This window comes from Globicephala melas, chromosome 12 (assembly GCF_963455315.2).
Source record: "Globicephala melas chromosome 12, mGloMel1.2, whole genome shotgun sequence".
Taxonomy (NCBI): domain Eukaryota; kingdom Metazoa; phylum Chordata; class Mammalia; order Artiodactyla; family Delphinidae; genus Globicephala; species Globicephala melas.
In genome coordinates this window covers 4,962,148-4,989,843 of record NC_083325.1, presented here as the reverse complement: position 1 = coordinate 4,989,843, position 27,696 = coordinate 4,962,148, and the positions used below count along the sequence as shown (strand labels likewise).

The following is a 27,696-nucleotide window of genomic DNA, read 5'->3' as shown; positions in this document are numbered from 1 at the left end:
CATGTCAGGCCAGTGTGACAGAGCTCCCGCTAGCTTCGGTCACCAGGCCCACGGGGGATGTGCCCTTGGTCGTGGCCACCACACAAGGGAGGTGAGTGCCAACAACACTGTGGCCGGCTGAGGGATGGCCCCCAAAGGTCTGAGTCCCCAGAACCTGGGGATATGTTACCCTGCACGGCAGAGGGGCCTTCGCCAATGTGATCAAGTTAGGGTCTTGAGATGGGGAGAGAACAGTGGATTATCGGGTGGGCTGGATGAAATCACAAGGGTCCTTATGAGAGGAAGGCAGGAGGGTCAGAGTCAGAGGAGATGGGACCAGGCAGGCAGAGGTCAGCATGACAGGGCCACGAGCCACGGGATGTGAGCAGCCTCCAGAAAGTAGAAAAGGCAAGGAACTGATTCTCCCCTAGAGCCTCCTGAAGTAACACAGTCCTGTCGGCACCTTGACATTAGCCCCAGATCAAGAAGAGAATGAAATGGTTTTGGACTTATGACCTCTGGAAGTGTAAGGTGATAAACCTGTGTTATTGTTAAGCCACTAAGTATTTGCTAATACCACAGCCATAGGAAACCAGTGAAAGAGCTTGTGATTGGGAACGGATGCACACGGCCGTGGCAGGGGAGGAGGACCTCACTTTCATCAGGGATAATCGAGCCCCGGTCCGGGAGGATCCCACATGCCGCGGAGCGGCTGGGCCCGTGAGCCATGGCCGCTAAGCCTGCGCGTCCGGAGCCTGTGCTCCGCAACAGGAGGGGCCACAACAGTGAGAGGCCCGCCTACTGCAAAAAAAAAAAAAAAAAAAAAGAGCGAGAGTTAGGTCCCTAACAGCTCTGGCTTTGAGTCAGACTGCCTGGGTTAAAATCCTGGCACCACCATCAATTAGTTGTGTGACCTTGAGTCGCTGGACCTCTGTCTGCCTTTGTTCTCTCATCCGTAAAATGGGAACCATGACAGAACTTGCCTCAGAGGCCTGTAAGGAGGTTTGCTGACATAACTCATACAGAGCGTTTGCACCGCCCCTGGCAGAGTGGAGGCTCTGTAGACGTGGACTCATTGGATAAGCCCGCAGCTCTTCGCAGGCTTTGCTGTGTGTTGGTGCTGCTGCATTTTACTGGCCCATTTAATAAGGTTCTCTTTGTTTGGGGAGCCACAGGAATTACACATTCCTCACTCATATCCATCTGAAAGAAATGCCTGCTCATTCTGTGGGCAGCCACGTTGAGGCCAAATGCATGGTCCTTGGGTTGGGGGGGTCTTTGTTCTGTTTTCATAGGCGGCACAGAATAGATAAACGTGTTTTCTATGGAAGGAACAGGTCGGTTCCTTGCAATGAGATATATTCGTGGTTACCTGTTCAGGTCTCAACTCAGAAGGCCCTTAGATTTTCATTCTTGTACTTATCCTTATGCTTAGAGTAGGAAGATTTTGGTAAAACATCAGACATCTCAGGGTAAGGGAGACTAAGTGCAGTGGTTGAAGGGGGTTGGGGGAAAGCTCGTAGGGTCATTGCGGCTCTAGAGCTCTGAGAAGGTCATGACCAGCGATTAGCTCGTGGCGCAGTTATCGCTCAGTGGAAGGCAGGCAGCTCACTCAGATTCTGTCCTGTTTTATTCTCCAGCACCCTTGGATAATGATGCCTTTTTGGTAATTTCTAGTAACTGTGTCTCCTTAGATGGAGGCTGGTATGAGCTATCACCCAGCTCATACTAAATTTCCCCCTGTAGGTGGCCTTTGAGTTGGCCAGGGGTACATTCCAGCCAAGAAGACAGCACAGAGCAGGGCCCCTTTGGGAAATGACAGACCATTGAGCATGTGCTGGGTGCTCAATGGAGAGAGGGCCGGGGGTCGGGGCACCTGGAATTGTCACTGAGGGGAGAGTGTGAAGGGCTTCGGGCACCCAGCCTAGGAGTCTGGGCTGCATCCTGAGCCCTTCCTTCCCCAGACTGTGCAGAGGTGTGGTATTATAATAGATGTGGTACATATAGACAATGGAATATTACCCAGCCATCAAAAAGAATGAAATAATGCCGTCTGCAGCAACATGAATGGACCTAGAGATTATCATACTGAGTGAAGTCAGACAGAAAAGGACAACTATCGTACGATATCGCTTATATGCAGAATCTGAAAAAAAATGATACAAATGAATTTATTTACAAAACAGAAACAGACTCAGAGAAGGAACTTATGGCTAGCAGCGGGGAAAGGTGGGGGAAGGGATAGTTAGGGAGTTTGGGATTGACATGTACATACTACTATATTTATTTATTTTTTTATAGATTTATTTATTTATTCTTGGCTGCGTTGGGTCTTCATTGCTGCTTGCGGGCTTTTCTCTAGTTGCAGCGAGTGGGCTCTACTCTTCGTTGTGGTGTGTGGGCTTCTCATTGTGGTGGCTTCTCCTGTTGTGGAGCATGGGCTCTAGGCGCACGGGCTTCAGTAGTTGTGGCACATGGGCTCAGTAGTTGCGGCTTGCAGGCTTTAGAGCGCAGGCTCAGTAGTTGTGGTGCATGGGCTTAGCTGCTCCGCGGCATGTGGGATCTTCCTGGACCAGGGCTCGAACCCGTGTCCCCTGCATTGGCAGGCGGATTCTTAACCACTGCACCACCAGGGAAGCTCACACACTACTATATTTAAAATAGATAACCAACAAGGACCTACTGTATAGCACAGGGAACTCTGCTCAATATTCTGTAACAACCTAAATGGGAAGAGAATTTGAAAAAGAATAGATACATATATATGTATAACTGAATCACTTTTCTGTACACCTGAAACTAACACAACATTGTTAATCAACTATGTTCCAATATAAAATAAAAGTTAAAAAAAGATAGATGTCAAGGGAAAGGGACATGAAGACCTCTGTGGTCCCAGAGTTTTGGAAGTGCTGGGAAAACAAGCAAAACCGTTTCTTTCCACTAGGAATTTTCAGAGCCTGTGAATACGTTTTGAATTTCCCAGAAGTGGATATCGTAGATAAGTAGAAATGAGACCCGGAACTAAGGCATCGGGGTAAAAAAGAGTGGGTGGGTCCAAGAGATCCAGGATGAGGGTTAGAAAACAATTGGTGACCAGTAAGATGGTGAGGGGGGCAGCAAGGAGATGCAGAGAGAATTCCAATGTGACCATAATTTCAAGCTTAGAATTTTAAGCAATAGCTTAGCATTTGGGGCCCTAGAGGAATAGAGGAGATGGAACTGGCTTTATAGGAAGATAATGGGTTTTGAATTTATTATGGACTCGTTTATCTATATTTGTGATACTGGCAGTATAGCTGACGATGCCAAAGTCCACATCCCCAGGCTAGAAAGCTGTGTAGAGCTGGGCACTTGGAGCCATGGGTATCGATGAAGACCTCTAGAGACAGTAGGGTTTCCAAGGATGCAAATCACATTCACTTACCAAACTCAGTCAGTGGTGCTGTAGTCACGGGTGGAAGGGTGGAGTCACCAGTTCGCTAAGTGCTGACTCATGTTCTGATGAGGACCCTTGCCCTGTTTAAATTGAGGCTGCCTCTCTTCTTGTAGAATCATAGCTTGCGCAATGACCATGAATAAGTACGTGGAAGAAAACGTGTCTCAGAAATCCTACACGACCATCAAGTATTTCATGAAGATGCTGAGCAGCGTCAGCGAGACCCTGATCTTCATCTTCATGGGCGTGTCCACCGTGGGGAGGAACCATGAGTGGAACTGGGCCTTCGTCTGCTTCACCCTGGCCTTCTGCCTGATCTGGAGAGCGCTGGGTAATGAGCACGTGTCCCCTGCGTGAGCGCTGGGGGTCGCGCGTGGAGAGATGGGCCCTTCCTCCTGCCCGTCCCCTTTGTGGCCGCTGCTGCTACTTCTTTTCTTCGTCTTGAGCTCTTGTCTTTCTTATCTCCTTCCTCTACCCCCTCGCTCTCCACGGCCTCTCCCTTCTCCTGTGTCTCCTCCTCTCCCCTCATCCTGACATACTCTTTCCTCCCCAGAGTATTTTCATGCGTTTCCTTTAAGTGGAATTAACCTCTCTTGGCGTCTCTGATTCCAAGAGCCCAGTGATGCGAGGCAGGAGGAGGAATGCGGGCAGGATGGTAGGAAAGGGACCTGTTTGGAAATACTTTACCCTGAAACAGAAGCCTAGAAAATGTGCCTTCACGTTCCTGTGTCCTGGCCTCACACAGTCTGTTTCCTTTGGCTTTGTTTTTCTTCTCAGGTGTCTTTGTCCTGACCCAGGCCATTAACTGGTTCCGGACGATTCCTCTGACCTTCAAGGACCAGTTCATCATCGCCTACGGCGGGCTCCGCGGGGCCATCTGCTTCGCACTGGTGTTTCTCCTTCCTGCTGCCGTGTTTCCCCGGAAAAAGCTGTTCATCACGGCGGCCATAGTGGTCATATTCTTCACTGTCTTCATCCTGGTGAGTGGAGCTCGGTCTCCCGGCAAAGTCTCTCGCTTTATCAGGAGGAAACAAGGTCACTCAGGTGACCATCGTGAACTCCTTTTACCTGATGCCAAGGTGCCTTGAGGCTTAGGTAGTTAGGACATGAGGGAAAATGGTGTTTCCTCACGTCACTGGGGTGTGCAGGGGCCTGAGGGAGTCCAATTTGGTCACTTGGCTGACACAGAAGAATTGCTATTTAAGGAAACTCAGCTGTGTGAGCTGAGCTCCCTCCTGGAAATTTATGAGCTGCACTTGCTAATCCTCGGCATTTGTCTTCCTCTCTGACCTAGTAAGTGTGCTCATTAAATGCTGGTTGTGCGATGACCTCCCAGCAGCTCTTTGACATGGGTTCACTGCTGAGCTGTGCGTCCCTGGAAACGATGGGAGGGGTGACTACACGTTTAATATGGGGAGGTGGACAGCTGTGGTAGGAGGGTGTGGGTCTGGGTCAAGATCCTGACTTTGCAAGTTCATCAGCTCCTTTAAGTTAATTATCCGGCCCTTAGGAGATTCTGTTCTGCGGACAGTCATCTAGAAATTACGTCTGGGGCTCCTCTGCGAGCCAGACAGTGCTCTCGGTGCTTAGGGTCCAAGAGTGAGCAAAACCCAGAAATATCCCCGACCCTGCAAAGCTTCCATTCCAGTGAAAGTAAACAGAGTAAGTGAGGGAGTTAGAGTCTGTTAGAGGGTGAGAGACCCGGACAGCAGGAAGCTGTAGGGCTCAGGCCTGGTGAGGGTGAATGGAATGGATTAGTCGTGGAAGGCAATGGTGAAAAACATACTTGAGTAAAGGTTTGCAGGGGGGAAAAGGATTAGCTGAGCTGAAGAACATTCCAGGCAAATGGGACTAAAGACAAAGGTCTGGAGGTGGTGTGCACGTAGCCCACGTGGCCGCTGGAGGGCAGTGTGGTTTAGGAGAGAGGAGGTGAGGGAGAGTCCGGAGTCTTAGGTCATGTGGGGCAGTGGGGGCAGTCAGGCCAGTGTCAGCACGTTGGCTCCTGTCCAGGTGAAACGGAAGCATCCAAGTTTGGGGAAGAAGCGTGACGTGTTTTACTTGGTAAAAGGAGCCCCTGGCCGCTGTGAGAAGAGGCTGTTAAGAGGAAAGGATACGAGTGGGAAAGGCAGTGTGGCACCCAGAGCAGTGATCAGGCAAGATGGTAAGAAGGGGCAGAGGCTGGTGAATGATGGAGGCTGGGGGTGAGCCCGGGACCCCGACTCCAGAGGCAAGCTCAGAACTGCGGGGAGCTCTGCTGACCGCCCCCCCCGCCCCGCCGAGAGAGAAGACAGTATTACCCGGTTAAGGTTAGGGATAGTTCCAGTTAGAGGAACACATACTAGTTTGGTTCAGACATCCCAGGTTGGTTTGATTTTTCTCAACGCAGGGAGACGGCGCCCCAGGGGTGGAGAGGAGAAGCAGACTCCCTGCTTTCATCTTTTCACTGTGTGTTTGCAGGAACCTTGGAACAAGCGTCCAATTAGCTAGTCTCACACGTCTGAGGCAGCGTTGTGAAGGGAATCCATTTTTTTTAACTTTTCATTTTATATTGGAGTAGAGTTGATGAACAACGTTGTGTTAGTTTCGGGTGTGCAGCAAAGCGATTCAGTTCTACACATACAAATATTCTTTATTTTTTTAACCCAGTTTTTTTTTAATTGTGGTAAAATACACATAACATAAAACTTACCACTGTAACAGTTTTAAAGGGTACAGTTCATTGACATTAAATACGTTTACAGTGTTGAGCAACCCTCATGACTGTCTAACTCCAGAACTTTTTCATAACCCCAAATGGAAATCCCATACCCGTTAGGCAGTCACGCTCCTCCCTTCCCTTCGCCCAGCCCCTGGCAACCACTAATGTGCTTTTGCTCATTTGCCTGTTTTTCTTCTTCTTTTTTTATTTTTTTGACATCTTAGAAACTTTATTAAGGAAACTTTTCAAACATACATTAAGTGTAAAGAGGTTAGTATAACAAATGCCCCGCGTTAAGGACACGAGTTGTTTTCCAAACTCTGCTCAGTATTATGTAAAAACCCAACTGGGAAAGAATTCGAAAAAGAAAGTGAATCTATTTTGCCTTGAGCCGTTTAATGTCTCAGGAGCAGCCTGGGGCAGAGTGCTTGAGGGGGACAAGTCAGGCCTGGGAGTCACTCTCGGGCTCTTCCCAAGCTAGCTGCCCTGCCCTAACCCCCACAGAAAGCCCTGCCCAGCCTGAGTCAATGCTCTGGACTCTTCTCCAGGCTCTCAGAAATCAAGGTGTCACGTCTGAGCATCAAATACAAAAAGAGGACCATGGCAGTCTAGAGCACCTAAGAACCAGGTCGTTTGGAGATGAATCTGTCGGCCGTTATGTCTACACAAACATCCGTAGTGTAAAACCAGCCCCGTACCCCCAACCCCATGGGTCTCTGCCTCGTAATGTGAGATAAAAAAAGACTGAATAAAGAGATGTGATTCCAGAGAGGACACGCAAAAGGCAAGCTCAGGTGGTTTAGTTATTAGATTCGACAGACATAACATTGCACTTCCGCATTCAGAACAAACATCACATAGGAAAAAGAAAAATAGTACAATAAATGTATACTGTTGTTCATTGAACGTATGCGTACAGGTGGTCAATATGAGGTGTCATTTTTACACTCTTCGTATTTTGGCTTTTTGGAATCGTACCTCAGGCATAAGGTCTAAGTGAAGTTTTGAGTCCCCACATTAAAGGACTACACACCCACTTTGGATGAGCGCTGTGTATATCAACAGTTGACATTGATTAAGAAAGTTTTTAATGTGACAGATTAACAACAGTAGTGGCAACAAACAAGATAGTTGTGTTGGCTCTGTTTGGTATTGTAAACGTAGCAAGTAAACCCTTCAGTGATGGAGATGTTTGGGGGGGGGTCCATATTCGGCATCTGCAAGCATGCCCCGTGGACAGTCTTCTGCTCTGATTAGGTTTAAGGATGACCCTGCGACACGCACTGTGACGCCCATAGGAAGAGGAATTGGGTGGTCCCACACCTCCTGTTCCCTTCCCTTCGCTGTGGTCTGCCCCATCCCCTCTCTGTGTGCAAAGACTGGAGACTAACGGCTATCACTTGGGTCCTTGACCTGACCCCTTTCCCTCCCATTTCCTATCCCCCACTGGTCTTTAGGAGACGATGAACACACACGTGCACAAACACACAAATACACACACGCTGCCTTCAGAAAGGTTCTTTTTTCCAGAATACATCCATTATTAGGGGACTCAGGGAAAGGAACCTGGGAGGAGAGACTTAGTGGGTTCCAAACATAGTAGAAACAACTAATTATCATCCATGCATACAATTTTGCCTTCTGATGAATAGCGATGCATTCTTCTCCAAATGACAACTTTTATGTTGATGGACCTATCATTAAACATTAAAATGCCTTTCCCTCTTATTTTAGTATTTCTTGTAGGAAGTATTTTAATACTTCCATCCTGATACTCTAGAGTTAGCACCATCTTCTAAAGCAGAATTTCCTGTGACGCGTGGCTTATTATTTGATACTAAGATTTATAATGAGAATTTTAACGTTCCTTGAATCACGTTGATAATTAGAGAAAGTAGCCTCTTGATGAAGCCATTAACATCTTCCCGGAGAACAGTCTTGCTTGGAGAATAGTGAATGAGTAAACGATTCTGATTCCTTGGACCTGTACGTTCGTTTTCATATAAATAAGATTGGTAATGATATAGAAAATATAAGCTGTCTCTCTTGTTTTAAAATGATATTCAAGATTGAGGCAGGGTAGAATCCAGCAGTAGAAAGCACAGCCATTGGAGGAGGCCGTTCTGGGCTAGTGTTCTGGCCCAGCTCTTCATAGGATCTGTGAGCCTCAGTTTGCTTTGCTCTAAGGTCTGAATCGTGGTACCTCCCTCCCAGGCAGTAGAGAGGGAATATGTATGTAAACACGATACCTGATGCAAGGTTTTAACCTGATGATTTGCTCTGTTTGCATCATAACATGAAGTAAAATGATAATAGGAGAAAGAAAAACTTAATTCCTTTCAGTGTATTTCAGAGCCCAATAATTATTATTCAGTTAGTCCCTATAATTATAGGGCAGATGGTCACAGTTCTGGAAATTCATTGAGCAGTTAAGGAGAAGTCCATCAAGGAGCACGGCTGACTGGAATTCCAAGGGCGGAGTCTCTTTTTGCCTCCATCATTGGATTAGTGTTGTAATCTGCTGTTTAGTCATTGTCCGAAACTGACGAGTCTGCATTTCACCCCACTTGCAAGTTAGCAAGCTCCTCCTTGAATACTTTTATGGTTCTCATCCCATTTACCCCATTCTAAAATAAACACTGTGTGTACAACCAGATTTACGATCTCTGTGGTCAAGTTTGGAATGTGAAAAAGCCTTATATGGGATAGCATAGCCATGACAGTAATATTTTTTAATGAATGAAAACAGTTTCTTCAAGTCTTTCTGGAAATTGCCTGCCTGTTAAATCAGCAAAGAAATATAAAGGCGTTCCCCACCCCCTGCCCTCACCCCCGCTTTGTTTTTTGCAAAATTTAATTGCGAAAAAACAAAAACGAAAGAAATCGTTTTCTTCCAAAAGAACAGACCCAAAGATGCTCCCTCTTCAATCAGGCAGCAGTGCCTTTTACTTTCTCACTTTACTGGGAGCAGAAGGGTGAGGGTGGGCAGAAAGCAGAGATGGATGGCGGAGGGAAAAAATAAAGCTTACCTCGCTGTCATTCTCCCCGGGCTGCTGTGTAGCAGTTCCCCTCTGCCAGGCCTGACTCTGGGGTGTTGTGTTTATTGCGCTAAAGCCACATGAATGGGTGAAAATTTAACCTGTGCTTTGCAAATACGTTTTTCATTGGTTTGATGGAAAACGAAGGGGTTTCTTTATTTTTTCACCCACATGGATGGTAACAAGCTGTTTTTCTAAGCCTTGTCAGGCTGCTCCCCAGGTGACCAAAATGAGGAATTCTGCAACGTGGTAAAATAAGGTGCATTTTCAAAGGTATTCCTTATTATTTTTTTTTTTTTACTGTGTCCCCCAACCAGAGACCCAGGCTCTTAGAATACAACATCCAGCTTGGGGAACTTAATATGACATTCAGATGCCATGTCCCCTCCCTCCAAAATAGATGGATTGAGGAAGGAACGAACAAAGAGAGGGAGAGAAAGTAAGGCAGAACCTATCAAATAATTCCATTTGAGCACAGCATGACAACTGCAAATAATTCTAAGAGAGAATGGGGACTATTAAAAAGACACTGTTTAAACAAATACTTCTTTTTGGGGTTTAATTTAATTAATTTTTTATCAGAGTATGGTGGCTTTACAGTGTTGTGTTAGTTTCTGCTGTACGATGAAGTGAATCAGCTATATGTATACATATACCCCTCCCTCTTGGACCTCCCTCCCCCCATCCCACCCACCTAGGTCATCACAGAGCACCGAGCTGAGCTCCCTGTGCCGTACAGCAGGTTCCCACTAGCTAGTTATTGTACACATGATAGTGTATATATTGTCAATCCTAATCTCCCAATTCATCCCGCCCCTCCTTCCCTCCCGCCCCACCGTGTCTACACGTCCATTCTCTATGTCTGTGTCTCTGTTCCTGCCCAGCAAATAGGTTCATCTGTACAAATATGTATTTTTAAATGAGACGTGTCATTGCATCTCATCCATACTTTTATTAATTATAAACTTAATTATGTTGTAGTTTTAGAAACTTGACTTGACCTGGGCGCTGAGCCACACTTGCTTCCTGTAGTAGATCAGTTTTGTTTTATTTATTCTAGGTTATCCGTCTAGTGGAAGAAATCAGCTTAGTGACTGGGGCAGGCCCCGTGTCCAATCTTTACCTTTATGTCCTATATTTACAAATATAAGGCACTCGCTTATTATTAACTGAATGAATACCTGGTAGAGAAAAGCATGTGAAACAACACTTAGTATCCTCAGAACACATTGTGTCATTTTATAAATAGCACTGACTTTGTTGGGTTTTTTTTTTCCTGGAGCTATTATTAACCTAGAGGCTTCATGGAATCTGAAAGTGAAATCACCCATCCCTGTAAACCACATGTTGACACCTATTTTCATTTACATAAGTTAAAAATGACAGAATATGTGTTGATTGGAAAATGGTTATTACCTCCTATGTTACTTCAAAGTGGCAGACTGAACTACAAGTAGAACACAAGGTGCGTCACGCCAAACTTGCTCAAAATCATTCATGTTTTAGAAAGTGAAAGTGAAGCTGAAAAACGCCCAAAGCTGGACTGATGGAACACAATTAATGACCTCCTTTACAAAATGTGTGTGTGTCACAGTTTACGTTACCAGAAACATTCTTAAAGACTTAAAGACATGCAGAGAGGTGAGCGAGGAACCAGTCGTGTCAGGGAGCATCTCTCAACATATCCACCCCTCCCCGTAAGTCCAGTAATCCCTCCTGGTCATGAATTCTTGCTGCCGAGCGGTGGCAGCCATCGGCCAGCCAGGCAAGAGACTCGGGGATCTTCCTGGACCCCGCATTGTCACCCCCTCCTCCCTTGGCCTGTTTTAGTGCCCGTATCACATAATTTTAAACATAATAGCGATAGTTTGTTTTGGGATCTGTTAGTTCCCCATCGTTCTCCTTTCTCTAAATTTTTCTGGTTCCATTTACTCTTCCAGATTAATTTTGAACATTTTCTCAACTTCTAAATATTCACGTTTCTTAAAAATCCTTTGGAATATGTTATCGAAATTGTATTGCACATAGATTGAGGTAAAATTACCATCATAATACTGTTAACTAATCCCAGCAAGGAACTTTGTGTGGTTTTTCAAACTGAAATCTTTTTAATATCCTTTAATTACATTTTACAGTTCTCTTTGTAAAGGCTTTCTGTGCATTTCATGATAGGATTATATACTGTATTATGTACTTCTGTAGAGAGTATGAAAGTATGTGTGTGTGTATATATATATATAGTATCCATATAGTATAATATATAATATAGTAGTATAAACTAGTATTAAATATATTCTCTCCCGTTCTATCTCTCACTATACATGTGTGTTTCCTTGCTATTTTGTAGGTGTTTATTCTGTTTTTTTTTTAAATTAGTATATGGGATGGATTTGTGTATGTTCTTTTTATGTTTAGTCACTTTACTAAACTTTCTTGTTACTTTTAAATGAAAAAAGATTGTTGTCGATTTTTTAGGACAAAAACTAGGTCATTCTTGAGCAACAAAACCCTTGTCACTCTATTTTCAGTATCTATGCTTTCCCCTCTGTCTCTTCCTATTTCATTGACCAGGACAAGCATTGTGGAACAGCAGGTCGGGAGTATCCTTGTGTTTTTCCTACTTCTAACGGAAATGCTTTTAATGTTTCATTATTAAGTCAGATGTTCACTAGAGATTTCTGGCAGATATTTTTTATTATATTAAGGATTTTTTTCTCTTCCTGGCTTACTAAATAGCTTATGTTTCTCTCCATTTCCCAAGTGCCCTGTGAACATGCCCAAACCCACACTGGTCCTTTCTCACGGCTGGTCCTATGCTCCTGTTAGGTCTCTGCTAGGTTCTGCTTCCAACAACTTGTAAGACTCTGATCCAGGGTTCCCTTTCTGCAGAGCCTTCCTTGACCCATTCCCTGTGTATCTCTCTCATTCCTCCTGTGCCTACTTTGTAACTGGTTTTGTGCATATCCTTCTCCTCATAAGACTATGAAGTCCTTAAGCTGAGGTCCTTAACTGTCCATCCCTGTGTCCCAAATGCCCGAGCCGCCGACATGTACGCCCTGAACGCTCAATTAAAATTGTTTAATAGATTAGTGAATGAATCATTGAGATGTTTTCTATGAATAATACAAGTAGGTGATTCCTCTGAACTGGATAATACTTTATTATTTTTTAGAATTACTCTCTTTTTCTATTTCTTAGAATTACATACAATTACGTTTTCAATTCCTTGCATTCTGTCCACTGTTTTGCTTCTAGTAGCAGGTTTGGGGACATGGCCCTCTGAAAATATGCCAGCTGTTAGAGAGGAAGAAGAAAAGTAACAAAATGTTACATATGCTGTGTTAAGTCTTGGGGGCAGGGTATCTTTTGTCAGTTATCAAAGTTTAGGAGAATAGAAGTTATTCTTGAATTTGACAAGAAGTTTCCCTTCTCCTCCTTGTTTTTCTGTGCAGGGAATAACTATCCGACCGCTGGTGGAGTTCCTTGATGTTAAGAGGTCCAATAAGAAACAGCAAGCTGTCAGTGAGGAAATCCATTGTCGGGTAGGTGTTAATGTAACCATAGTGTAACAATTTAAATGGTCAAAGGGAAAATTATTGGATTAAGTCAGACTGCTTGACACCATGTTGCTCATTTCCTGAAGAGGTAACTGGCAGAGGGTGAGGGGGGTGGGGTAGGGTAGAGGGTGGATGGAGAAGGGCGTGAATTGGGGGTAGAATGAACACAGCCCCAAGGAGGCTATACTCCTTCAGGAATACAGGAGTATCACTTCCTTCAACCTGAAATGTTTCTACTGGAAAATTATTACCATATTTCATATTTTCCAAAATTATGAACAGGCTGTTTTATTTGTTTTTAACTTTTTATTTTATATTGTAGTATGTGCGATTAACGTTGTGATAGTTTCAGGTGCACAGCAAAGCGACTCAGCCATACATATACATGATAAGAAAAATGATCTATGAATTGCCTAAGATTGATATGACAAACATCTCATCAACTTGTTCGAAGATGAATTGTTGTTTTATTGTTTATTCAAATAAACAAAAAGCAAAAACTGTCAGGGTCTTTGAAGTTTAAGCTTGATATTAAGAGAAATTTCTATAATTAGACTTTCTATAGATAAAATATTTACAACTATAAGTAGAAATAAGAATTAGAATTTCTGTAAATAGAAATTCCTAATTTTTATGAATAGAAATGGAAATGACTGATTTGAGGTAAAATTAATCAGCCTGCTTTTTCTGTTTTAGTTTTTTGATCACGTGAAGACCGGGATTGAAGATGTTTGTGGACACTGGGGTCACAACTTTTGGAGAGACAAGTAAGAAGGCCTTTTGCCATTATTTTATTACGTGGCTCTGAATCAGTCTGGAAGCAGGACATTTTTTTTTTTTTTGAACAGGAAAATCAATTCAACAAATATTTATTAAACACTTACTCAGTGCAAGCCATGGTCTGTATATTAAAAAGAAAAATGGTATGGCCTTGAGGTGGTGGAAAAACTAAAAACATGGTTCAACCAATTCGTAAGTGCCTGGGACAGTACAGGGAGCAAGTAAGGCTCCACAGGAAGCAGGGCATATTGACTTGTGTTATTTTTCAGAGTTTCAAATCTTTCCTGTTGTGCCATAGTATGTCCTTTAAGGTAAAGTTTAGCTGTAATAGAGACCTGGAACAATAGTAGCTTTAACAAGATAGAAGCTTATTTCTCTCTTATGTAAATATCAGGTAGGCAATGTACCTTTTTTTTTTTGCGGTACGCGGGCCACTCACTGTCGTGGCCTCTCCCGTTGCGGAGCACAGGCTCCGGACGCGCAGGCTCAGCGGCCATGGCTCACGGGCCCAGCCGCTCCGCGGCATACGGGATCTTCCCGGACCGGGGCACGAACCCGCGTCCCCTGCATCGGCAGGCGGACTCTCCACCACTGCGCCACCAGGGAAGCCCGGCAGTGTACCTTTAATAGATGAGCTACACTCCACAGATTACTCAGGGTTCCAGAACCCTTCCATCTAGTTGATTCCACCAAGAACCTCCATTTTCAAGGTTGCCTCTTAAACCAAAATGGCTGCTGCAGCATTAGCCATTGTGTACACTTTCCAGGAATAAAGTCAATGAAGAGACAAAGAATATGTACTAGCTTCCTCCTAACCAAAGTTATCAGAAGAAATTCCACACAATTCTTCCAGTTGAATCGCATGGCCTGGCCTTGTATGACCCGGACTAATTATATGGGCGGCTGAGGAATGCAGTCTGTTTGGTTAAAAACTGGGGGCTCCATTACTATTTGTTCTCCCATATATGTTGAAGGGCTTTGTCAAATGCAGAACTCCAGAGCACCTGAGGAGATACATAGACTTGCCAAAATGACAAATATTTTTAAAGCTGCACTTCTCTGGAAGATTATGTACAGTTACATAGATGTGTTTCTCTCTCTCTCTCTCTATTTACATATGTGTATATATGCATGATAATTAAGATTCAGTGCCTCTCTTCAAGGATCTCATAGTTGAAATACAAGAGGTAGACAGGCTAGGCAGAATTAGGTGCACACTTTAATATATTCTGAAATACAGACTTATGGGATCAAGAAGTAAGGATGGATTCAGACAGCAGGGTTAGGGCCAGTGGGATGCCGGAGGAGCCAGCTCGCATGGGCTGGTGGGAGCTGACTGTATGTATCTCCTCCCTGATCTAAGTTCAGTGCCATCTGCCTTGGTGGCTTGAATCAGCCATGGTGAGAGTGTGCCAGGTGACTGACAAATGCTACAGATCAGGGCCTCTTTTTTTCTCAGAAAGTAATTTGTTAACATTCACCGGCACATCACTGGCTGGGAAAGCCTTCTGAAGGCGTGCATTTCAGCTGGTGCCTGAAGAGAGATGGACAGGCTCCAAAGGGTACCTGGTGGTCCTTATCACCCTCTTGTTTTTTCTTTTCTAACTTGCTAACAGATCTTCCCCACTGCTGAAGTTGACCAACCTACCAATTCATGTAATTGAACATAAGTGCATTTTTGAGGGCTTACTGTTCGCTCACATGTTCTGACATGATACTGGAGCACATGAAAAGTGCAAGCCATAGACTTGAGCCTTTAAAATTTTGCAATATCATAAAGGCAACAAAACAGTCACACAGGAAACAGGTGTGTGTGTGTGTGTGTGTGTGTGTGTGTGTGTGTGAGACATTGGTAAGTAATGAGTTGCAGAGACTATAAGTGATGGCACAACCTTTACAAGCCTGACCACATTGTTTACTAATGTAGAAAGGCCCCTTGGATCTAGCCTGACTTCATAACTGAAGGAAAAATATTTTGTATGTATGGACAGAGTACCCAGTTAGCCAGATGGGGGCACATGGTAATAAAATAAAGCAAACTAAATTCTCCATTGTAAAAGTATGAAACAAAAGGCCGTTTATCTTGGGCAGTATTCACTTTCTGGGAGGCAGGAGGTAGAGCAGAGAACCCTAGCTCTCTGCCTCATAACTTTCAATGTTACCCTGTTTTACGTCCCTGGGACCTTCCTTATCTCCGCCAAGCCTGTGATACAGGCTTTTCTGCCTCTTGTTCTCCGTTGTTTTCACAGACAAGCCTTTATCCATCTTCCGTCTCCCTTTCAACCCAACTGCTTTTCTTTCTCTCGCATCCTGTCAGTCCTTTCCTGAAGTGGTAAGTGAGCATGGTAACCCAGAACAGTTTGTTCTTTTCCTGAGGGAAGATTGGACTAAGGATTTATCCCACTCCTTCTACCTCTACAGGGGGAAACCGAGACGTGGTGTAAGAATCAGGTCCCCAGGCCCTGGGGCAGTGGTAGGTGATGGAAGAGGTGAATGCTGTGATCGTGTGGTTTGGTCTGGGACTCAGGTGAAGGACTGAATGTCAGAGAAAGTCCGGCTCCATCCTGTGTTCCCGGCAGAGACACTTTGTATGTAAGTCTGTTCCAGGCAGACACCTACAGGCACCAGGCTAATTGGACTATGAATACTGGGTTGGCCAAAAAGTTTGTGTTTTTCCATATGGAAATACCCGAACAAACCTTTTGGCCAACCCAATACTAAATGTCTGAAAGGTAATATTGTTACATGCCTAACATTTTTCTCTGCAGTGTATGTACTTTATTCAATAATTTTATAGACCCTTCCATATTTCCATGCATGAAGTTTTCCAGGTAAATTTCAAATAATTTCCTGGATTGTCAATCACACTGTATGTGGCAAGTAGAGAAGAGAAGTTACTATGGAGGGATTTGGTGCTGGTACAGGCCATTTTTAAAATCAGTTCTCCGATCTCATTTCTGGTCTGTACGTAACTGTTGATGTTACTAAAAATGGCATAAAAAACAAGTGATTGATTTAGGTGTGTTGGGTATCTTTCCCTTTCCTCTGAAATCCTTTTATTGTGGATTTTTTTAAAAAAATAAATTCATTTTATTTATTTATTTGGCTGCATTGGGTCCTGGTTTCTGTGCGAGGGCTTTCTCTGGTTGCGGCGAGCAGGGGCCACTCTTCATCACGGTGCGCAGGCCTCTCACTGTCGCGGCCTCTCCTGTTGCGGAGCACAGGCTCCAGATGCGCAGGCTCAGTAGTTGTGGCTCATGGGCCCAGTTGCTCCGCGGCATGTGGGATCTTCCGAGACCAGGGCTCGAACCCGTGTCCCCTGCATTGGCAGGCGGACTCTCAACCACTGCTCCATCAGGGAAGCCCTATTGTGGATTTTTAATGGTCCTGCCAGAGAATTCTTGAGTCATTTGATCCTTTGAGAACGAAATGAAAGGGTCATGCAGTAGGGAAGTTTCTCACATTTGGCAAAAGTTGTCTAATGATAATGAAATAAGTCACCTATGTGTAGCTTGGCACACATGAAAGGTATGGAAATGAAGCAAAGAAAGAAAGTGTACTGGGCTTCCCTGGTGGCACACTGGTTAAGAATCTGCCTGCCAAGGCAGGGGACATGGATTCAAGCCCTGGTCTGGGAAGATCCCACATGCCGCGGAGCAACTAAGCCCACGCGCCACAACTACCGAGCCCGCGCTCTAGAGCCCGCGAGCCACAACTACTGAAGCCTGTGCGCTTAGAGCCCAGACTCCGCAACAAGAGAAACCACCACAATGAGAAGCCCGCGCACCACAGTGAAGAGTAGACCCCGCTTGCCGCAACTAGAGAAAAGCCCGTGCACAGCAACAAAGACCCAAGGCAGCCAAGGATAAATAAATTAAATAAGTAAATTAAAAAAAAAAGTGCACAATTCCTACACTACATAGATCAGATGTCATTGTCTTTAATGTTTATTCTTCCTTTTGTGGATCTCTAGTGAAAAGCTAAAACAATAATACTAATGATAATAATAATAATAAAAGTTTAAAAAGATGTTGTGTTGTTGCCAGGTGTCCTGGTTCAATGAGCTTCACATGAGATTCAAAATAAACTTAGAAAAAAGTAGACCCAGTGTTTCATGCAGTGGCCAGTCAGTAGCAAAGCCCTTTCAGGATGAATCTGTAATTATTCTTAGCCCTCCGGTATTTGGAACAAAGGGCTAGCACCAAGGATGTGGGTTAACATTGCTTCCTTTCATAGCACAGGTGTGCCTGTAAACCTCTTTGGGCTTATGGGGATCACTCTGATACATTAATTTTTTTCTCAACAGATACTTAACTGCATGCTGATTCACTTGAATATTGGCATAACAGTTATGTAACAAACCAACCCAATACTCAGCTGCTCAAAGGAACAGTCACTTGTTATTAAAGTACTTGAGTCAGGAGGCTGAGAGTCAGTTGATCTGGGCTGGGCTTGGCTGATCTGGCCTGGTCTTGCTCCTGCTTCAGAGGGTTGGCCAGTCATCAGCTGATCCCGGCTGGCCTTTTCTGGTGTAGGTGGGGTGACTTAATTCTGCTTCGTGCGACATCCACCTTTGTCCTGCGGCTAAGGAGTCACTCTACGTACACATCCTTCTCATGGCGATGTGGCAGCACAAGAAGTGAGCTTCAATGAACAAGCCCATTAATAGCCTCTGGTCTCATCATTGTGTCTGCTAATAGCCCATTGACCAAAGCAGGTGACGTTATTCAGCTCAGTGGCAGGAAGCTGGACAGAGCAGGGCACCTCGGCCACGGTGGAAGGACATTGCCAAGTAACTTGATATGTTACAGGGTGTGGATCCAGGGAGGAATTGGGACCAGATGATCCAGTCTGCCTACGTGCTTACGGTGCACCTGGCACTGTTCTAGGCACTGGTGAGACAGGAAAACAAACAAACAAAACAAAAAACTGCCCATATGGATCACTCTAGTGCTAGGAGACAGAAAATAAAATAAATGAGTACATTATATAGCCTGTTAGAAAGTGATGAGTGCTATGGAGAAAAATATGTCTGGGAAGTAGAATAGGGAGTTCTGGGAATGCAATTCTAATGGGATGGATAGGAAAGGCTCTTTTGAGAAAACGACTTTCAAGGAAAGACTTAAAGAAGGTCTGTGAACGAGCCCTGCAAGTGTGCGGGGAAGAGTGTTCTTAGTAGAAGGAATAGTAAGTATAGGGGCCTGGAGGCAGTAGCAGAGCTGGCACATTTCCAGGACAGGAATGACCTCAGAGAGGCTGGACCTGAGTTAGAGCAGCACAGCGCTGAGAGGGGCAGGTCCAAATGGTGCAGGGCCTCCAGGTCATTGTACTTTTACTCAAGTCAGGAGTTGCGTGGTTTGACTTACATTTTAACAGGATCACTCTGGCTTGTGTTGAGAATAGACCATAGGAGCACGGTGGTGGAAGCACGGAGACCAACTGGGTCCCTGTTGCAGGAACCCATTGAGAGATGATAATGCTGGGACCAGGGTGATGGCAGGAGAAATGGTGAGAAATGGTTCGATTGTTGTGTGTATTTTAATGGTGGAACCAACAGAAATTGTTGATAGAATGGATGTGGGGTATTACTTTGCTAGAGCTGCTTATGACAAAGTACCACACGGTGGTGGTTTAAGTAGAAATTTATTTTCTCATAGTTCTGTGGGCTAGACGTCCAAGAGCGAAGTGTCAGTAGATTTGGTTCCTTCTAAGGCTGTGAGGGAAGGCTCTGCTCCAGGTCTCCTTCCTTGACTTGTAGTGTCTTTCTTTTTACTGCTTCTTCACATGGTCTTACCCCTGTATGTGTCTGTGTTCGAATTTCCTCTTATAATACACACACCAGTCACATTAGATTCGGGCCCACTAATGACCTCATTTTAACTTAATCGAAATACAGTCACATTCTGAGGTCCTGGGAACTAGGACTGTAACATATGAATTTTTAAGGGGACACAGTTCAGGCCATAACATGGAATAGGGGAGAAGCAGGAGAATCAAAGGTGACATCAGGGTTTTTTACCTGGTGGAGTTGTCACTAGCTGAGATGGGGAGGACTTGGGAGAAGATCCTTCTGAGCACGCCAGGTTTGAGACGGCTATGAGATGTCCAAGTGGAGACGCTGAGCAGGGAGCTGGACACTCATTTCTGGGGTTTGGGAGAGAGGCTGGAGTTGCAGACACAAATTTGGGAATTTTGGGTATAGAGATGCTATTAAAATCCACGAGGGGGCTTCCCTGGTGGCGCAGTGGTTGACAGTCCGCCTGCCGATGCAGGGGACGCGGGTTCGTGCCCCAGTCCGGGAAGATCCCACATGCCGCGGAGCGGCTGGGCCCGTGAGCCATGGCCGCTGAGCCTGCGCGTCAGGAGCCTGTGCTCCGCAATGGGAGAGGCCATGACAGTGAGAGGCCCACGTACCGCAAAAAAAAAAAAAAAAAAAATCCACGAGGCTGGACAAGACAGGAGAGTGAGTGGAGGTGGAGAAGGGGACCAGGACTGCACCCACTCCGACATAAGAGGAGAGAAAGAAGGAAAAGAACCAACACAAGAGGCTGAGAAAGCAGTAGGAGGGAACCCAGGGGAGTGTGGTGTCCTGGAAGATACTGTTTTAAGCAGGACACGTCAGGAAGGACTAGCAGTTGACCACTGGGTTTATTTCGTGGGGGTCACTGATGACCTCAGTATGAGTAGCTTCAATGGACAGTTAGAGGCAAAAGCCTGATCTGTGAATGTTCAAGAGAGAATCAGAGGAGAGCAATTGGAGAAAGGGAGTATTAACAACATTTTTGAATAATTTTGCTGAAGGGGGAAGCAGAGACATAGGAAATGTAGAAATATCTGCATTTTAATCTATAATTAGTGAATATTAGATACATGTATGTTGTGGCTATATACAGAAATATACTAATATGTGCTCTACATATATATATATATTCAGGTATGCACATATAAAAATAAATATAATGATCAGACTAGCTAAAGACTGCTATTAAATTTCTTCCCTGGGAGTAGTGGAAATGATTTTATTGGTAAAACCAGGTTTTTCTTCTTAATCCGTGGCATGTTAATTAAACAAAGCTCTGCTTTTCTTTATTTCTAGGTTTAAGAAGTTTGATGACAAGTACCTGCGGAGGCTTTTGATTCGGGAGAACCAACCCAAGTCAAGCATTGTGTCTTTATATAAAAAGCTTGAAATAAAACATGCCATTGAGATGGCAGAGACGGGAATGATAAGTACTGTCCCTTCTTTTGCATCTCTGAAGTAAGTCCTGTTTTGCAAATGAAAGTTAGTATTACTAAGTATGTCTTTATAGTTTTGTGAAACCAGTAATAACAGCAAATTTGACTTATTTCCTAACATGATTCCTTAAGACCTCACAGCAGCACAAGATCCTGGTTAAAACGTGAAAGCCTGGAAGTGTGTCCATTATGTTATGTTCTGTCATGTCACATCACCCCATGTTGTGTTATTGCAGAGTGGACCAGTCAGAAAGTACTTTGTCATGTTTAGGATGATTACGCCTTTATGATATTTGCTTTGGGCAATTCAGTGTGTTCTGAAAGTAAAGCCTCTTTAGCAAGCATTTTGAAATGGAATATTTTAAGGTGTGTTATAATTTGCAATTATAAATATGCATGTAATTACAAAGCTATTTCCTCATGGATTATTTGCAGAGTCATAGTTTAAGTCTTGGAAAGATCATCAGTGATCATCTCGTGCAGTGGTTCTCAACCCAGGCTGTACATTAGAAAAACTGTAGGAGCATTTAAACAATACGTATGCCTGCCCCCACCCCCGCCCAGACCGATACAATCAGGATCTCTGGGGTTGAGGCCCAGGTATAGGTTTATTTATAAGTATATAATAAGCGTACGGAAGTTTCTAATATGCATCCAGGATTGAGATGCATTGACCTAGTCTGTCTCCCTAATTTTAAAAATGAGGAAATGAAGACCCAGAATGTAGAGACTTAAAAGTCTTACAGCAGACTCTTACAGCAAATCCACAGCAGGACAGTAAATACTGTTAGCAGATTAGCGAACGAGTTTATCATGTAAGCATCATTCCTCCTCTACACAAAAATGACAGATTACGGGTTCCACTGATTTCTTCTTTCACCGATGAGCCTGAATGAAGCTCCTTTAAGCTACATGTCACCTAAATCAAAATGCCATCTATGGGACGGTTGAAATGAGAGAGGAAGCTCCAAATCACACCCAACCATATAAACTGTGATTTTTACTAGGACTATAGTCCCCTGTAAAAACTGTGGTAGTTTACACAACCCAGAATAAAAAGAAGGTAGTGGTCAGGATGGCTCAGACATAAAGGCATTATAGTGAATTGGAAATGGTGGTGCTTGAGCAGAATGACTGCTTCATAGTCCCAGCTCTGCAAGTTACTTACTGTGTGACCTTAAGCTGGTCCATCTGTTTCCCTGATGCTGAGCTTCTTCAAGTAGAAAATGGGGCTAGACTTGATCCTACAGTTCACTCTAGCTTTACAATTTACGATCTTTCTTATGCACTGTTCCTTTTGTGCTTGCAGCAAGCAATAATTCAACTATCCAGCTTCTCAAAAGGGAGTCATTGCCTTTGTGGTCATAGAAGAAGGAAATCTCACTTTTACCTCTGTTCACAGTTCATTTTGAAGCCAGTGGTAGAAGCCAGTAAAGGCAAACGTTTAGGGTTAGGGAAAGTAGGTAACAAAATTAATGGATAGCTACATAGCTGGGTAAATGATTGCCATATTGACCATTCCACCTCTCCTGAAATGTTTTCTTTAGAGGAAGATAGAAGCAAAAAAGGGAGGCAATAGGGAGTCATATTTCTGGCAATAATGAACTGAGGACCAGACCAACTACCTTCTGAGAAAACTAGAGGTAAAAGGACAAAATATGTTTTGTCCAAAGTATATTTTAATTATCTGCTTGAAAGCTGGAGAATACCCTTACAGTGAGGAATTTCTTGGCCGAGAGTCAAAAAAGAGGATAGAACAGGTATTTGTTGCCATTTTCTCTCTGGAATACAGAGAATGTATCTGAGACTCTAAAAAGCTAAAACAGAGGTTTTGACAGACTAATTGGTCTTAGAGAATAAAATGGGAATTCAGAACCTACGAAGGAGGAGGAGCATTTGTATGTACTCAGCTCTAGGTTTTCCTTCAAAATCCTACACCTTAACCCTCAAAGGAAAGAAGGCCAGCCTAGAATTATCTCAATTCATGATTGTTTAAATCATCAGAGACTGAGATTGCCTCTATCTCAGCTGCTCAAGAGAAGTACATTTGAATCTTCTCTGGAGGAAATAATATTGTAAAGAGCGTTAAACTATCTCCATGATTTTTTTTATATATAATGTCTAGCACTCAATCCAAAATAACCAAGCATATGAGTAGACAAGGAAATGTGACTGAAAATATTGAGGAAAAGATCAAAAACATAGAGTAATAATAGGCACAAAGGGGATTCAGATAATTGATTTATCAGACAGTGACTTTAAAATAGAAATAATAACATGTTTAAGGAAAGAAAATGGCATTGACACTTTTGGCATCCTCATGGAGATTATATAAACAAAAAACATCTAAGTGGAATATTTGAGCTAAAAATAAAGTAACTAAATTTAGGATCTCATTTGGTAGGTAGAAAAACAGATTAGACACAGCTGAATAGAGAAGTGATTAATTGGAAGACAGGACAGAAGGAAATAACCAGCATGAAGAAAAGATGAAAAAGAAATATATGGGATAATTTCATATATATATAGTGAAAAGTTCCAGAAGGAGATGAGAGAGAAATTGGTAGAAGCAATATTTTAAGAGATAATGACTGAGAACTTCCCCAAATAGATAAAGGATATGAACTGTGACAACCCCAAGCAGATTAGATAGGGAGAGAACCAAATGAGATACCTGCTAGTAAAACCACTAAAAGTAAAAAATACAAAGAGAACATCTTAAACCTACTCAGAGGGGAAAAGAGACTTATTTTCTTCAAAAGAGAAAAAAAAACCTGGCAACCGATTTTTCAGCAAAACCAGTGGACACCCTTGGTAGCTTCAAAAATTCTGAAAAAATGTAACTGAACCTAGAGCTCCGTATCCTGCTAAAATATCCTTCAGAAAAAGTAGAGTTAAAACTGAGGAACTTCCTGCGCTTAAGAACACTAGACAGCACTTCAGAGCTATGCTTGGGGACCGTTTAGAACAGCAAGATCACCAATAGAAAGCACAAAAATGTGAAAAACATGGCACTAAATAGGCTGTGAAAAGGACATTTTTTTTTTACAGCATGAGAGCTGAGACAAGGGGGCAGATGAGTTTGACCTCATTTGGGAACGTGCATGCCCAGCGACTCAAGTTTTTCTCCACTTTGCACATGTCTGTGAATGACTAGGACAGTGCGATGAGTACTGATAATGTGTTTATAAATTTTAGTGAGTAGTTGAGCTTGCAGATACGGAATCCCTGAATAATGAGGATCAATTGTATGTACATACATATTATAAATGGTGTCTTTGTAAATGTTTCTAAGGAGGTATTTAAAAGAATAGACCATAATAGCAAAATGCAGCTAAAGTTTTTGTTGGGGAAAAAAATCCTATATTAATTTATGGAGTATTAGAAATAATAAAGTGATAGCATTGCAAGCTACTCTGGTCTTTCCTCCTTAAATAATTGCATGAATAGACCCTGAAAAAACTTGTGCATGATTAAACTTGTATGAATGATTTTGACACTGAAATCAATGTTTTAGATTTTTGAATTATTTAAAAATATTGAATAATTCCTAAGTGTTATTCTTTAAGATTCTTCTTCTTTTTTTAAAAAATTAATTAATATTTTATTTTTGGCTGCGTTGGGTCTTCATTGCTGCGCGTGGGCTTTCTCTAGTTGCAGCGAGCAGGGGCTACTCTTCGTTGTGGTGTATGGGCTTCTCATTGCGGTGGTTTCTCTTGTTGCACAGCATGGGCTCTAGGCACGTGGGCTCAGTAGTTATGGCTTGTGAGCTCTAGAACTCAGGCTCAGTAGTTGTGGCCAATGGGCTTAGTTTCTCTGCGGCATGTGGGATCTTCCTGGACCAGGGCTCGAACCTGTGTCCCCTGCATTGGCAGGCAGATTCTTAACCACTGTGCCACCAGGGAAGTCCCAAGATTCTTCTTCTTAAATGATGATATTATATCTCTAAGAAAGAAAATTGATGAATTTGATACATGTTGAATAGTAAGATATTTTTTTCTAAACTTTCACAGTGACTGTCGTGAAGAAAAAATAAGGAAGCTCACACCTGGTGAAATGGATGAAATTCGAGAAATATTATCAAGAAATCTCTATCAGATCCGTCAGCGAGTAAGAATAATTTACTTAGCAAAATATGTATTTGCCTTTGGCTAAAAATATGCCTTCAGATTAGATGCTGTCCAGTTACAGTGGCTGTTGTCCCACCATCATGCACCCTCAGCAGGTCCCACACCAGACACTTCCTTACCTCAGACCCACCCCAGGGTCTGTCCTTTTAGGGTACTGCCCTCCTCCCAGACATCTTGGTCAAGGCTCTCGGCTGGAGACCCAGGGAGCTGGGAGTTCTGCTACCAAAGGATTGGAGATTAAAAAAAAAAAAAAAAAAAAAGTGTGTTATCTAACGGTGAGGAAAGCAATTGATTGCTCTTTAAAATTTTTTTTAATGAAATAGCTTTATTGCTTAGAAGAAGCCTTTTAAAAATGTATTTAACCTTCTTTGTTGTTCATAAAGTGCGATCGTTTCTTCCTTTCCTGTATCTTCTGAGTCACTTCCTTCAAACCATTTCCATTTTTAACACCTCGTTCCCATAGTTTGCTAATAATACAGTTAACAGTGCATACAGTTTGCCGAGCCCCATTTCTCTGCATCGCGTGTATTACCTCTTTTAATCCTCTAACAAGTGGTGTTATTATTGTCTCCATTTTACAGATAAAGAAACTGAGCCACGGTGAGGTGAAGTGGCACAGGGACACAGCAGTTGTCAGGGGTCCCAGTCACTCACATCAGGGTCATTTCCGTGGCTTCTTAGCTGGCCTCCCCACAGACCAGCCCGTTCCATCTGACATTACGGCTGCTCCATTCTTTTCCTCAAGCCCCTCTTAACGCAGCATCCCCCTATTTAAAATGAGACAAAGCAGTCGTGGCTTTCAGGCTAAACTAACTATTCTTTCAGCCTTTGGGATCTATTTTTAAGTTCCCCTTTCTACCTCTCCCTCAGCCACCCAGACACCCACGGAGGACAGGTCTGAATTCATTCCTTGGACTGTGTTGCTCTCCCCTGTGTCTCCACTTGGAATGTCCCACTTCTTCCTGTCAGTCCATCCATATTCTCCAATTTTTAAGGTTTCCCCAACGCCCTCTATGTTGTTCCCAGACCTGTCTTTGAATGGGATAATAGCACTTAGAGCTCCTACATGCCACGCAGTTCTAGTACCTCCTTTTGTGATTTAGTTATTATTTTGTTAGCTTTCAATGCCCAACTAAGATAGCCAGTTCCTCAAGGCAGGAATTGAGTGCTGTTCTGCATTACTTCTGTTTATCTCTGCTAGGTCTGATATAGTTCTGGGGATAAGGGTATTCCCAAGAAGTACACATTATTTCTATCAGAAAATGAATTTAATTACTAAATACAACTTATTTTAGGAAGTGGATTTCTCTAGAGCTTGTAAAACTAAAAATATTATGCCCTGGACAGCCCTCGTTTATAAATTGTATGGCTTCAAATACCAGGACATGATCATTACTGAGGGAGCCAGCAGCTTTTCTCAACTTGAAAAGAAGAAATGTTCTTGACTTAATAGAGGGTCATGGCGCCACCAAGTGGCCCAAAGTGGTTGGTTTCTGTACTAGCAATTACTATTCAATAGGGAAGGTATGAGTTGACTTGTGTTTTTCCCCAGCCACTACTGATGGGTAAATATAGACAGGGTACTTCAAGGTAGTCGAAGGTGCTTGATGAATGCGATCATTTTCTCATTTATAAAGATCACACTTTTCAATGAAAAAAAAGTATTCACCGACTCTTATTAGAACATGAATTCTTCTTTTTTCTTAAGTAGAGGATTTTATTAGGTTGAATCAAATACATAGTTATTGAATACATGTGTGGATATATGTATTGACTATATCTATGAGTAGAACAAAGCACTGTATTCCCTGCAGAAGATACAAACGAATAAAGTACAGCTCCTGCTCTGACACATTTAGACAAGACCACCACCATCACCATCTTCATCATAGCCAATAACAGTAGGTAATATCAATTGAGCACTTCTCTGTGCCCAGCACAGTTCTAAGGGTTTCTGTGACACCGACATATCATATATCTCTACAAACAACTTGAAATTACTACCACTGTTACCCTTAAATTGAGATTTGGTAGAACATGAATTCGTTCAAAATTTGAAAGAATGTTAACTTCTATACTTCTTGTTTTTCCCCTCTGCACATTCATTGTTAAGTACCTATCAGAGGTACGAAGCCAAAGAAATGGAGTAAAGTTTTGGAATTTCCGGGCAGTGATCATCATTTTTGTAATACGTTGCTTGTGTTTTCATTTCAGACTTTGTCCTACAATCGACACAATCTGACTGCAGACACGAGTGAGAGGCAAGCCAAGGAGATCCTGATCCGTCGAAGGCACAGCCTTCGGGAGAGCGTTCGGAAGGACAGCAGCTTGAATCGGGAGCACAGGGTAAGGGGGCTTTGTGGCTCTGGGACGCAGAAGGCTCCCAACAGCAAAGCCAGGATGGCCCTAGGGGGCTGATTCACAGGAATCCTGGGATGGAGCTCATCATCACGTCTTTCCAGACGTTGCTCGGACACCTATCACCTTCCAGACACTGTCTAGGCACTTGGAATACGTTGGTGAACAAAATGACAGAGCTCTTTTCCCTTGTGGAATTCACATTCTAGTGGGGGAGAAGGCCACCGGGAATGGACAGAATAAGAAAAGTATCTGTTATGTTAGACGCAGTAAGTGCTGTGGACAAAATAAACCTAAAAGGGCTGAGGAAGGAGATTGGGAGGATGGAGAAGGGTCATACAGGGTACAGTTTTTTCTTTTTTTTAACATCTTTATTGGGGTATAATTGCTTTACAATGGTGTGTTAGTTTCTGCTCTATAACAAAGTGAATCAGTTATACATATATATATGTTCCCATATCTCTTCCCTCTTGCGTCTCCC

At 43.3% G+C, this 27,696-nt stretch overlaps 1 protein-coding gene across 1 annotated transcript in view; it reads left to right on the top strand.

Moving 5' to 3' along the window:
• SLC9A2 (solute carrier family 9 member A2) overlaps nucleotides 1-27,696 on the top strand; it is an 87,295-nt gene that overhangs the window by 54,912 nt on the left and 4,687 nt on the right. Inside the window, exons 4-10 of the mRNA XM_030838694.2 lie at nucleotides 3,532-3,749; nucleotides 4,196-4,398; nucleotides 12,607-12,696; nucleotides 13,408-13,478; nucleotides 20,588-20,749; nucleotides 24,741-24,837; nucleotides 27,072-27,203. Of these exons, the coding sequence (XP_030694554.1) occupies nucleotides 3,532-3,749; nucleotides 4,196-4,398; nucleotides 12,607-12,696; nucleotides 13,408-13,478; nucleotides 20,588-20,749; nucleotides 24,741-24,837; nucleotides 27,072-27,203 (973 nt within the window). The remainder of the gene's footprint in view (nucleotides 1-3,531; nucleotides 3,750-4,195; nucleotides 4,399-12,606; nucleotides 12,697-13,407; nucleotides 13,479-20,587; nucleotides 20,750-24,740; nucleotides 24,838-27,071; nucleotides 27,204-27,696) is intronic.